Consider the following 13,705-nt stretch of genomic DNA (forward strand, 5'->3'; position numbering starts at 1 on the left):
CGATTGCGTCCTATTGTTTAGTAGGTAAGCGTAAATTGACAAGATAAATCTAATATATTTGTTACTTATGATGTGCAGATATATTTAAACACGAATTGGTTTTTACTTGATGAGCTTACGAACATTTTATCTTAAGGCTGGTCATCGATTTACGATCGATCTATCTACTCAGTACGTCTGCAAGTGCTTTAGTTGCAAGATATATTTTAGTGTATTAGTGTTATAATATTGCAGTCATAATGAATACAATTTTAAGTGAAAAAAATAAAGAAATACGAATTATTAATAAATTTAAATATTGTTTCCACAAAATGTTGGCCAATGATGTCGAGCGTTGGAGTTGCACAAACAAGAAATGCAAGTGTTATTTTAAGAGGAGTGGATCAGTGTTATTAGAAAATGAAAGTAACCTAACTAATCACTGTCATGAGCCAGATTCTTCTGAATTATTAAAGAGACAAAGTATTCGAAACAGTTTAAAAAGAAAAGCAACTGAAGATATTACTTTAAGACCAGCAACATTGATACACAGTCAAATAAACAGAGATGGTAAGCAGAATAGTAATTTTTAATTCTAATATAGTATATTAGCATTCATAGTGATATTACATATTTATATATATATATAATTTGGTATACTAAAATTTGAAGTAAAAATGTCCATAGTAAAAAAGTCGGAAACTTAAAAAAATCGGTACATAATATGATTTAGTAAAATAAAAATACAATGTGATACACAATCAAACTTCCAATTAGTGTTAATATAAATTATAACTAAATGATTTACCTGACGAAATTAATAAATAATCTTGTAGGTATTGCAATATCGGCAATATTAAAAATATAAACGCTGCTTATCTTTTAACTGCATATAATAATCAAATACTGTAAAGTACTATCTATTGCTTTTATCTTAATTATCTGGTGTTTTGAGTTTTACTCGTTAGACTATACATCCGATATTGTTAATATAGATAAAGATATCTTAAGTTTTTTTTTTTTTAATATTTATCATATTATACTATAGATACCTACCGGATCATTTTTCTTTTTGACGATAGTTAAATTAACTATTTTTTTTAAAAAATATTGTTATGTATACACACATATTATATAATATATTTTTGGGAATTTCTCGACATCAGTATATTTTTATAATAATTAATTAATATTTTAAGGGGTCGATGATTTGACAACTGATGATATTTCATGTATACGCAGAGGAATTTATATGGCCAGAAGAAAGATATTACCCACTCTACCAAAAAATATCGCAGAAGTACACGAAACAATCGAGTTATTAAATATTAAAACTATTCAAGGAGAACCATTTGTACTTATTAATGATAAAATAAATAATATTATCATGTTTTCATGTACTAGTAACTTACAAACTTTAAATTTAGTAAAAGAGATATTCGTGGACGGTACATTCAGATGTAGTACAAAATATTATTTACAGTTGTTTACTATCCATGGTATATTGAATGAACATTACATTCCCCTTGCTTTTTTTTTACTTAACAGTAAAGAATGTAATGCTTATGAAAATGCATTTAGAGGTTTAATTAATGAATGTTCCAAAATTAATTTAAATTTTAATCCTGAAGTAATTCACGTTGATTTTGAATCTTCTATTCACAAAGCAGCTAATATAGTTTGGCCGTTAATAAAAATACAGGGATGTCATTTTCATTTAGGGCAGTCGTGGTGGCGTAAGATCCAAGAACTTGGATTGACTTCAGAGTATATTAATAAATCCAGTGAAATAGGAACATTTTTAAAATATATTTTTGGATTGCCTTATCTGAATCCCGATATGGTGGGGGAATTTTATGCTTATGAGTTGTCTTCTATTCAGCCCTTAAATGAACAACTCAGAAAATTTACTGATTATTTAGTTGATAATTACATTGATTCAAGTTCACATTTTCCACCTGAAATGTGGGCTGAAATGAGCAGTAGTATGCAACGTACAACAAACGCTTGTGAAAGCTTCCATTCAAAATTTAACTCTTTTTTCTATACATCACATCCGAATATTCATCAATTTCTAAATATTTTAAAACAATGTCAAACCGATACACATATTAAAATAACGTCTAGTCTTAAATGTATACCTGTAAAACGAAGAGCAAAATATACAAAAAAACAAGAATTTATTGATGAACAAATAAACAACTTAAAAAATAAAATTATATCTCCTTTACAATTTCTTAAAACTGTTTCACTTAAAAACCCTTTTTTTAAATGATGTATATTATTATTATTTTTTAATTCTGACGACTGAATATGTATTATTTAAATTATTTATTTTATTTGGATTTATTTGGACTTATTTTTATTGATTTTTGTGTAATTATTATTTTTTAATTCTGACGACTGACTAGATATGTATTTTTTGAATTCTTTAATAATTAAAAAATTTAAATATTAAAATAGTGTAATTTAATACATATTATTTATTATACAATAGGACGCAATCGGAACATAAAAGGGTAAGAAATTATAATTTACCTATCCGACTTGTGGACGCAATCGACACACTGAAAAGGTATAAAAGGTTGAAACGGGACGCAATCGAACGACGCCCGTTGCAATCGCGGGTCGCTGATAACTTCGACTATATGTATATAGATTAATTACACTGTGTATACACTTTACAGTGTATCAATACACTGAACAGCGATAAACAATTTGAAAAAAATACATATATATAGCTATATAAAATGTATACAAACTTTAAAAAAATGACTAAATGTAAATATATCAACACATAAATCAGGTTGTTATAGCAACTATTTATAAACAAAAATTCCATCGTAAATCACAAGATCCCCGTTTTAGCAACCCTTTAAAATGCGAATTTTGAAAAATCCTTTTTTAGTGCTCCCTTAAATTGCTTAAGGAACCTCTGTACAAAATTTCAAGTCTCTAGACCCAGCGGTTTGGTCTGGGCGTTGATGAGTGAATAGGGGCCGTCTCCTATATGTATATAGATATAACTCTTGACACTACAATAGTTATAAGTTATAACTTTTTATATAACTTATAGTAAACTCGATTAGTACGACACGAATTGATGAGTAACGACTTAACACTGAATAGGTTTAACTTTTCTATTTTCAAATCTAATCTCTATTCTCTGTTATAAAATTAATATTATAAATTACAAAACTATAAAGTTATAAATAATACTTTATTTAAAATAATATCTAATGAACATTATTTATTATTTTATCATAATAATTTAACATTATATAATTTCTACAATTACACTAATAACGTCACCCGTTGAACAAGAATAATAGGTACTGGGTAGTAACCAGTAGTTACCGACTACGACTACTAGGAAATGTGCATGTATAAAAACAGTAAATACCCATTCCGTTTCCGAAATATTATGTGGTGTACACACACACACACATATATAAATACCGTATTTGTAGCAATATATACAATATTTTAAGAATTGATTATATTATTCATATAAAAAAAAAAAAAAAAATAGAATGGAAACGAAAAAGCGTGTTGTTATTTATAGCTGATAACCTGATTTTCCAAATAAAGAACCGATTTTCATATTATATTAAATTAAATTTGTATGTTCTATCTAAATAAATAATAGATTCTGATCACAGTAAACAATTTTCCAAGATTTTCGACATTTTCCAGGGGGGACATGTCCCTCCCTTGCCCCTCTATATAAACGCCCTTGTTTCCCGGTGGCCTAGATTGCTTATAATAAATGTGCCCATCGGCCATCATTTTATATTTCTATTCAATAATTTTGTGATTCGTTTAATTTTTGGTTATAAAATGTATAATGTTTGAGTCTAAATTAGAAGAATAATAAAAAAAGGATAAATGATAAGTTCAACTAATAGGGTTATTAATAACTTATTATTATTCCATATTAGGTAGGTATTATTGAATATTATAATCTATATAATTTTTTTTTTTATAGTTTTTTTGTTTTTTGTTTTCATATTTTGATTTATTGGTACCTATGCAATTTTGGACTATATTATAGTCTGTGTAATTTTTCGATTTTATATTTTCTTTTTTTTTTATATTAATAATAAAATATTACAGTATTTTCTACCTTTAAATATCTAAAATTCAATGAAAAACGATAAGCATTTATGTTGATGTCTATAGAAAAATCAATCCTTATTGAACTAGATAATGATATTATAATTAACGAAATGGGTACTAAAAGTAATCTTTTAAGTAAATAATTATTGTAATTACATTAAAAATTATTATTTGTTTAATATGTATGTAATTGCTTCTTAATAAGTATAAGTTTTGTTTTATACTAAATAAGAGGACATGCCAAACATTGTTAAGTATTTGGTATTTTTTTTTTTTGAAACCTTAAACATTATACCGTTTAAATTTGTAGTTTATTTACAGCTAAAATTAAATAAAACAAATAACTTTTAGTTAAAAAATTACAAAAGATCGGTGGCTGTATAAGCCCAATTAGAGGGGCTACTGCCAGTGTTTTCCAACCTTTTTACCACCAAGGACCACTTCGACTATATTTTATATGTCGCGGACCACCTCAATTTTACGCAAACTAGGAAGACCTTTTTTTTTTTGCTCATTAACAAGAATACACAAATTTATCGAAAAATGTTAATTTTTATTATTTTACTGTCCTATAATGTATAATTATTAAACTTTACTAATAATTTACTTAGTGTGATTTTTGTGGCTGCATTTCTTTGACCAGTTTTTCAATTCTCGGATGAATGTTACTAATGGTTAAACGCATGTCGTCACTTACGTCCAAGCGATTCCTCTGTTTATTTTTGATCACAATTAGACTGGAAAATCCTTGTTCACACAAATAAGTAGTTGAAAATACTAGTAAATAACGTAAGGCATTTTCCCGTAGTGTAGGATGCATCGTATGCAAATGCCGCTGTTAGCTTTACTGGTTCAAGCTCATTATAAGCACAACAGTACATATCACACATTGAGGTCTTATTTCTCGATTTACTTCAATTTCAGTGAATCAATATTTAATATAACTATCATCATATTTCCTCTTTCGTGATATATTTTTTGACTTAAGTCCGACTAGGTTTCAAAAAAATAACACTTAAAAAATCAAACTATAAACATTTAATTTCTTTCAAAACGAATAACGAGCGCATACTGAATCAATATCCATAACAGATATTTGTCGGTACTCATAAAGTATAAAATTATATATAGCAATTATTGAAGTTTGCAATTATTGACATGATCATTATCGGTCGCGATAATAGTATAATTTATTACCCTGATACCTACACACTTATAAAAGTGGAAAATACTTATCGGCGTCAGCATAAACAACGATAAGATAACCGTATATTATGGTGAAATAAAATATTTTTCGCTGTTTAAAAAAAAATAATAAATTTTTAATAGAAAACTACGAAAGGTACGCGGACTACCTATGAATGGCCACACGCACCACTGTTGGGAAACACAGGGCTACTCGAAGGACCACTTGGCGACGTTCGAGAGCGAATAAAATAATAAGTGTCCGGGGAGCGTGGGTAAGCAACTTAATATACCCGACGCCTTGTGATAACCAGGTAGGCAATCTAAGATACACTAAAACGACATCGTAGACAGGAGAGGATACACAAGGGAAAGAGGATATGCCAGTTTAGTTAATGGGGGGGCTACGTATAACTACGTATACGTAATCTTATTTATGACTACTAATATACTACTATTAAAAAAAAAATATTATTCATTTTATAATTCGGTCTCGTAAAACAATTTAACATTGTTTATGTGTATACGATAACATTTTCGACCTTTATTTACCGTGATATTTTGATTATCATGTACTTCTAGCACTTCGTATGAACCCGTCCAATTTCTACTCAATGTGTTACGTTTATTATGTTCTTTAATTAGGACTTTGTCCCACTTTTGTATTTTTATCGCATGCATGTTTTTATCATAATAGTTTTTATTAGCCTCTTTCTTTTTAATAAAATTAAATTGGCGCGTGCCACTTTGTGTGCTACCTGCATAATACGTTTTAGATCGCACACGTAATTATCATAATTATACTGCGCTTCGGGTTCTTTATGAAATGATGACGGAATATTCGGTTTCCGTCTGAATACTAATTCATACGGTGTTATGACGTTGATGTATGCACCGTAGTGTTATAGCAAAACATCGCGTATGTTAATAACCTGTTCCAGTTATTGTCTTTATCGACAAAACTCCGTAGATACGTTTTTAATGTTAAATGGCTTCGTTCAAGAAAACCGTTTGTCTGAGGATGCCAAGGGGTGGTTTTAGATGTTTCGATGTCTAATAGTTTACACATATTTTTAAAAATATCTGATAAGAAATTAGTCCCACGGTCCGTGAGTATGGAGGTCGGAATTCCGAAAATACATACGAAATGTTCTACAGACACCAGAGCTACTGTTGGTGCGTCCGTAGTAACTAAAGCTACGGCTAATGAGTATCGAGATAATTCGTCTTGCAACGTTAATATATGTGTTTCCCCCTGTCGTTGGTGGTAGTGGCCCCACTATATCCAAACATATGCGCTCGAAAGGTTTTGTTACTGTTGACGAAATTAACATAGGTTGTTTTGTTTTTATGTGTGATTTAATTTTTTGACAAGTTTCACAATTTTTAATGTATTTCTTAACGTCTTTTTTCATATTTTTCCAATTGTAATTAATTTGCAAACGTTTCATTGTACGGGACACCCCGGAGTGGCCCCCCATTGGTGTATTGTGATATTCATATAGAATACGCTCCCGTTCCTCGGTCGTCCAACTTTGTTCTGTGTAGATTACTACATTAATCTCGGTTCCTTTAAATACATATCTAAACATGGACCGAATACGTTCGAAATTTGTAAGCGTAGTTAGCCCTTCAAATCGGATAGTCGAAAAACTTTTCAGATTTTTTTTCTCACATAAAGTTTTTATTTCGTTTATAGCTTCAAAATATTGTTCTCCCGTTAACTCGGTTAAATGTGTTTCTTTTAATTTGTATATTATGATTAATCTATTATTGTTATTGATTACGATAAATTTATTTTCATTCGTGAATTTTAATTGAGTTGTTATTTCATATTTAGAAAAAACTTCGCGCATACCGCTGTGTGTTATGATAAGGTCTCCTGAAATCGGTAATAATAAATTTTCTGCTAAATTAGCGTTACGTATACTGTTCGCGATCTCTGTAACCCTTACGTTTATAATTGGTGTTATAGCGAGTTGTTGTATAAATGTTTCATACGCCTGCTGTACTGAATTATCGGAAATTATATGTATTCGCGATAGACAGTCCGCGTTGGAATGCAAAGGTCCGGCCCTAAAAAAATCTCATAATCATATTCCTCCAACTGTAAGCGCCACCTCATTAATTGGGACGAGGCGACTTTGATGTTGAATAGATATGTTAGGGGCCTATGGTCCGTAATTATTTTAAATTTTTGACCGTATAGATAAGGTCGGAAATATTTTACGGCCCATACGATGGCCAATAGTTCTTTCTGAATTACGCTATAATTTATTTCTGCCTTATTTAATGTTCTACTTGCGTACGCGATAAGTTTATCAGATCCAATCGGGCCCTGTGCCAGTACGGCTCCAATTGCGTACTGACTAGCATCTGTCATTAAATTAAAATTCCCCTTACTCCAATCTGGATACACTAGTAATGGTGGATTAGTTAATACCTGCTTGAGTTCTTCGAACGCATGCTCGCACATATCTGTCCATACAAAAGGTACGTCTTTCTTTAGTAAATTCGTAAGTGGTTTAGCAATTTTTGCAAAATTGTCCACAAACCGTCGATAATAATTTAGTAACCCTAAAAATGATTTTATATCTCTCGCATTCCTTAATTTTGGGTATTCTTTTATACATTTTAATTTATTCAGACACCTGTCTCATTAATAATATGACCTAGATACAACACTTAATTTCGTAGAAATGTACATTTCCGCGGTTGTAATTTTAAATTATGCGTACGTAGCCGTTTAAACACTTCGGTTAATTTATTCCCGTGATCTATTAAACTTGACCCATGTACTACAATGTCATCAAGATACGCTGTACACATTTCTTCCAAACCCATTAAAATAGACTTCATTGCTCACGTAAAAGTAGCCGGAGCGGAGCTTAACCCAAAAGGCATACGTAAAAACTCGTAATGCCCCGATTTCGTTGAGAAAGCGGTTTTATGAATATCCCCCTCGTCTATCTTTATTTGGTGGTACCCAGAGGTCAAATCTAATGTACTAAAGTACTTTGACGATCCCAGAGACTCCAAAATATCTAATAAGTTTGGTAAGCAATATGCTTCGTTATCTGTGACCTCATTAAGTTTCCTAAAATCTACGCATACTCTCAGTTTTTGTTGCCCGTCCTCGCCTATTTTCTTTTTAATTACTACTAAAGGAAAATTGAACGACGATACCGAGTTTCGTATTATATTGTTTCTACTTGATAAGCCCAAGGTAATCGATACGGACGAATATTTATAGATTTTGTTAATCGCGGAGTGTTAATTTTATGCGTAACCACATCCGTCGCGGTCAAAAGGTCTCCCTCTAAATAGAATATATCAGAATATTCGTTACAAATGCCTATAATGTTCTGTTTTTCCTCATTATTTAATGATCGGTCTTTATAGCATCGTTTAATAATTTAATTCGACCCGGGTGGCCTCTAGTTGGATTAACATTATTTTCATTGATAATAAATATGTTCTCCGAGTACGGTTCCCATTGTTAATGACTAAACGTTAGTTCATCAATAATAAACGGTTGTTCCGATATGTTAATTATGTTACTAATAATTTTATTGTTTACCACCGGGCTTAAACTGTTCGCGATTATAACGTTTTCGTTTAATGCATGTTTTACTATAGCTATTACATTTGAATTAATTTCCTGGTTGGCCTTGACCTGTAAGACGCAATTACTACGTGCCGGTATTATAATAGATTCGACTTTGTTTTCATCGCCTGGTTCGGGAATAATTAAAACCCCCTTGTCCCAGTCTGTTATCGCTTTATTACTTCAGTAGTATAAATATGGGGCGTCTGGCTCCATTTTTCAGCGAAGATGAAAAAAGTTTGAGGGGGTATGGTCCCCTTGCAGTGTAAGAAATTCCCGCTGTAAAATGGAGTCAGACGCCCCATGGTTTTTTCTGAAAAAAAAAACCTAGGTAAGTAATTCTCCCTTCCACACGTTATTTGATTTGATTTCACATGCATTTCAATTTTTTTAATATAATCAGTATAGTATATAACTATACATGCACAATTAATATACTTAGTTTATAAATATGCGTTGAAACGATCATATCTGTGTAAATAGCATCTGTGTTTCACGTTTATTTAAGTTATTACATTTATTTCTATTCGTGTTTAATTTAAAACATTTAGTTTGTTACTAACGGTTGAACAATTAAGTCGTGTTATATTTTTTTTATTATTTCTCTGATAAATTAGTTTATTGATTTGTTTTTTTTAAGTATTTATCTTGAGCTTTATTGTAACCATGAATTACAGAAATTTTCCAACGATTTTCCATCTTTAGTTTATTTAGTACATAATTCATATCCAGTACCTACATTCAGATTATACCACATTTATGTCAAAATTAAAAACATATAACTCATATCCATCTACTTCATGTCAAAATAAATATTCGTTAGCTGAATCTGGTTTAAAATATCCGGTATAGGTGATATAGTTGAATGTTTTTTCTGTGGACTTGTCTTACAAAAATGGTCAAACGATGATATACCATGGGTCGAACACGCAAAATGGAATCCTAAATGTATATTTGTATTACTATGTAAAGGAAATGAATTTATAGAAAATGTAAAAACGAATATGTAAAAGCTAGCCATGTTTGTGATTGTAAGTCTAAATCAAATGATATTACTTGTTAGTTTACTTTAATGTTTCTTATTACTTTTATATTTATTTGTATTTCAAAATAAATATTGAATTAATCAACTTAAATGTGTTAATATTTGATTTTATAAATCATGAACTTGTTGTCAAGTAAGATAACGCGTCTAATTATAATTAAATATATTAGATTTAAAAAAATTGCAGTTTCGGGTTCGACAGATCAGGTAGGTAAGTCTCCCCTTCCACACGTTATTTGATTTGATTTCACGTTCACTCAATTTTTTTTAATGTGATCAGTTTAGTATATAACCATACATGTACAAGTAATACACTTAGTTTATAAATATGTGTTGTAACGATTATATATATGTGTAAATAACATCTGTGTTTTACGTTTATTTCAGTTATTACATTTATTTCTATTCGTTTTTAAAATTATCATCAGAAATCGTCTATATCAAAAAGATCACGTCGTCTTACAATATGAATCCATCAATTGTTGTCGCAAAATCAATATTCAGTATTAGACCTTTTAACAAAAAAGTGTAACGGTTGGATTTTTGGTTAATAAAACGATTTCTGTTATTGTAATACTAGAATGTAATGTTACTAAAAAATTGTTAACCTTCGATTTACTTCAGTGGTGTACACTAATGTGTGATAGCAATTATAGTTCAATAACTAATAATCTACATAGTAATTGTAAACGTGTGAAAATAACTGATAACATATATTATTCAGTCAATTTAAATCATTAACTATTAAATTGCATGTTAATGATCATTTTATACATTATCATATACTGATTTACGTCGTTTAAAACAATTACAACAATGTATCGATTCATATATTGTAGAAAAGCAGAAAAAGTTGGTTCATATCAGTCAACTTTTGATACCGTATATTCATTAATTAGAGCAGACATCAATATTCTACCATCATCTTGTCAGCGAAATGATTTTACTAATCAGTATATTCAAAATTTTGACTTTAGCAGTGTTGTATACAGAACGATGATTCTTGTTTTATATATGAAATACTTCAATTCCACAATAATTCACTATCAGATATGATATTATATGATTTAATGACGATTTAAAATAAAATTTGTATTGAACTTTATACCATTATAATTGTTATAATTACTCTAAGAATTGATTTCAATATTATAGTAAAAGAATAAGATTAATTAATTTTATTAAATGTCATAATTTATACTACCAATAAAAAGTTTTTACATATAATATATTTGCATTTTTATTTTTTACTGTTTTTTACAATCTTCCGTTTTGGATCCGATGAACATCGATTTAAAATTGTACGAATAAGTTCATTTATTTTATTTGATATTTCGTTATCAGCAGGATAGTTATTGCTAGTATACAACTTCACACTAGCTTCAGTGTTTACGCTGTCGAGCTCTTGCGAACAGTTGACCCGACAACTCGCACCGTACAACGGTTGTTACCACTTACAATATTAATAAATAAAGAAAAGGAATAATAATATCATATATGAATATTGTTTGTAGACAACATGTATTGTTCGTTGCAGATAATAATAATAATAATATAATACACAATATAATGGCGAGGACGTCTCCTGCTAATAATAATTAAGTAATAATAGGGGGTAATACAAAAGACAGAATACACAACGTATAATATTATAATATGAAAAATAGTATGGATAGGACTTATCACTGTATCCAGGTGTCGTACCGGAACGCGTAGTGGACAGCTGACGGAATGGCCGTTGACCTATATTCGTCGTATTTATAACCGCCGCCGACGTCCGCGTAGGCAGCGAGTGACGGTGATGGCAACGAGGGGGTCGCGGTGTCGACGACGGCCTATGAACCGGCGGGGAATGGCGGTGCCGAAGATGGCGAATACAACGGCGGAGAATGACGGAGTCGACGACAACGTATATGCACCTCCAATAATTAACGTCCGCAACGAGTCGCACCCGACGAACAGCTCACAACAATCGCACACGACGACGCACACGATTAGACTGCCAAACCATCCACGATCGGCAGCGTCTCCTTAGAATATGGATCACTCGCGAGTCGTATGCGTGCGTATTCCACCACAACGTATGACGGTGTAATGCGTTCGGCGGCGGATGACGGATGAAAGCCACTTCAATCGAACGCGCCGTGCACAAACAGAACACGTGGTTTCGTATTGACGCTGTGGGTTTCAGCGACGTCGTAAGACGCGCAGCACGATAAACCACGAAAACCACAACGGCTTACGGCAGACTCACTCGTTGTCGCGTACGCACGTATGTCCAGCGAAAAGCCTGATGGTGATAACGAACGCGCGACAACAGCCGATACGGGCAAATTTCTAGAACATTCGTCGTCCGTCGCGCGCGCACGCCGCGGACCGGTTCGAAAAAAAGGCGGCAGCTGAACATTCAGAATGTTTCCATCTATTATTAAAAATCATTATTTAATAATATTCGTAATATGTTTTATTATTTAATCATGTTATAGTTAAATATCAACGATAAAATCCTCAATCTTATTATTTTAATTAGAATTTAATAATTTATTTGTGTTGAATAATAATAGGTAACGGTCAAATTAAAAAAATAATCTGGTGATCAATAAATGATTGTATCGCTGTTTTTAACTATAGTTCATCATTTAATCATTGGTTTTTTTTATCATGGTTTTTACCTTCAAGTGACGGAATGTCCTTTATAACACTAGTTTTATAATGTTGGATGACGTAGTAGTCATCGCATTTTGGCGCTACTGGACACCGAATCGTATACGTGTAATTTCCTTCCGTCAATGTTATTGAGTTAGAAACGTTATCTTCAATATTTCCTTTCGAAATTACACTAGCTAAGGCATCCTTGTACGTCTCTATTGATTCTGTTCGCTGCTACACATTCATATATATTATATTAAAAATGAATGTGTGTGTGTGTTGTGTGTGTTGTGTGTGTGTGTGTGTGTGTGTGTGTGTGTGTGTAATATTTAAAAAAATAATACAATACAAATTATTACCTTTCCAGCCTTAGACATTTTAACTTTTGGTTCAGTATCATTTTTTCTTTTTTTATTCTGCATTTTTACCGGTTTTAAAGAAGATTAATAATAATATATTAATATCATACACACACATACATAAACAAATAGGTATAGGTACTTACATCATCATTTGAAGAGCTTTCGCCTGCAGATACATTAGTATAATAGTACGACATATTATTTTATATATATATATATGTATTTTTTTTTAAATATACATTAAATAAAAATGATAATCAGTATAAGTTTAATTTTTAATATAACAGATTGTTTAAAAAACATTTACCTGATCAAATTGTGTTACTTGGTTTGTTATCGACTTGTAGCAAACGGATATATTACGGTATGAAACGACGAAACATAAAATTTATAGACAATGTTGAGATTTAACACTAACTATAATCAATGTCTACTGATCACTTATATACAGATTTGTTAGGTTGTGGTATCATATGGTGTGATCATAGTTTTACCTAATCTATAAAACAACTGTGGTAGCGTTGTAATATGGCGTGACCATAGTTTTACCTATTCTATAAAAAAATTACTGTAGTCAAAGTTTAATATAGCGTGATCATATTTTTACCTAATCTATAAAAAATATCTGTGATCAAAGTGTAATATGGCGTGATCACATGATCACATATCACACCACTGGATCAGACTATAAATCTGGTTCATAATCATTCAATGTTTTTAGACTTATAGTCATTTACAAAGTGCTCTTGAGTAGGTTAT

The 13,705-nt window shown here is 30.8% G+C and overlaps 1 protein-coding gene across 1 annotated transcript; it reads left to right on the top strand.

Moving 5' to 3' along the window:
• The first annotated feature begins 311 nt into the window (after positions 1–311).
• On the top strand, positions 312–10,467 carry LOC126554019 (uncharacterized). The gene is made up of 3 exons (XM_050209137.1): positions 312–549; positions 1,179–1,973; positions 10,364–10,467. The coding sequence occupies exons 1-3, from the start codon at positions 312–314 to the stop codon at positions 10,465–10,467; spliced, it is 1,137 nt and encodes a 378-aa protein (XP_050065094.1).
• The last annotated feature ends 3,238 nt before the right edge of the window (positions 10,468–13,705 follow it).

The sequence above is a fragment of the Aphis gossypii genome, unplaced genomic scaffold (assembly GCF_020184175.1).
Source record: "Aphis gossypii isolate Hap1 unplaced genomic scaffold, ASM2018417v2 Contig00402, whole genome shotgun sequence".
Taxonomy (NCBI): domain Eukaryota; kingdom Metazoa; phylum Arthropoda; class Insecta; order Hemiptera; family Aphididae; genus Aphis; species Aphis gossypii.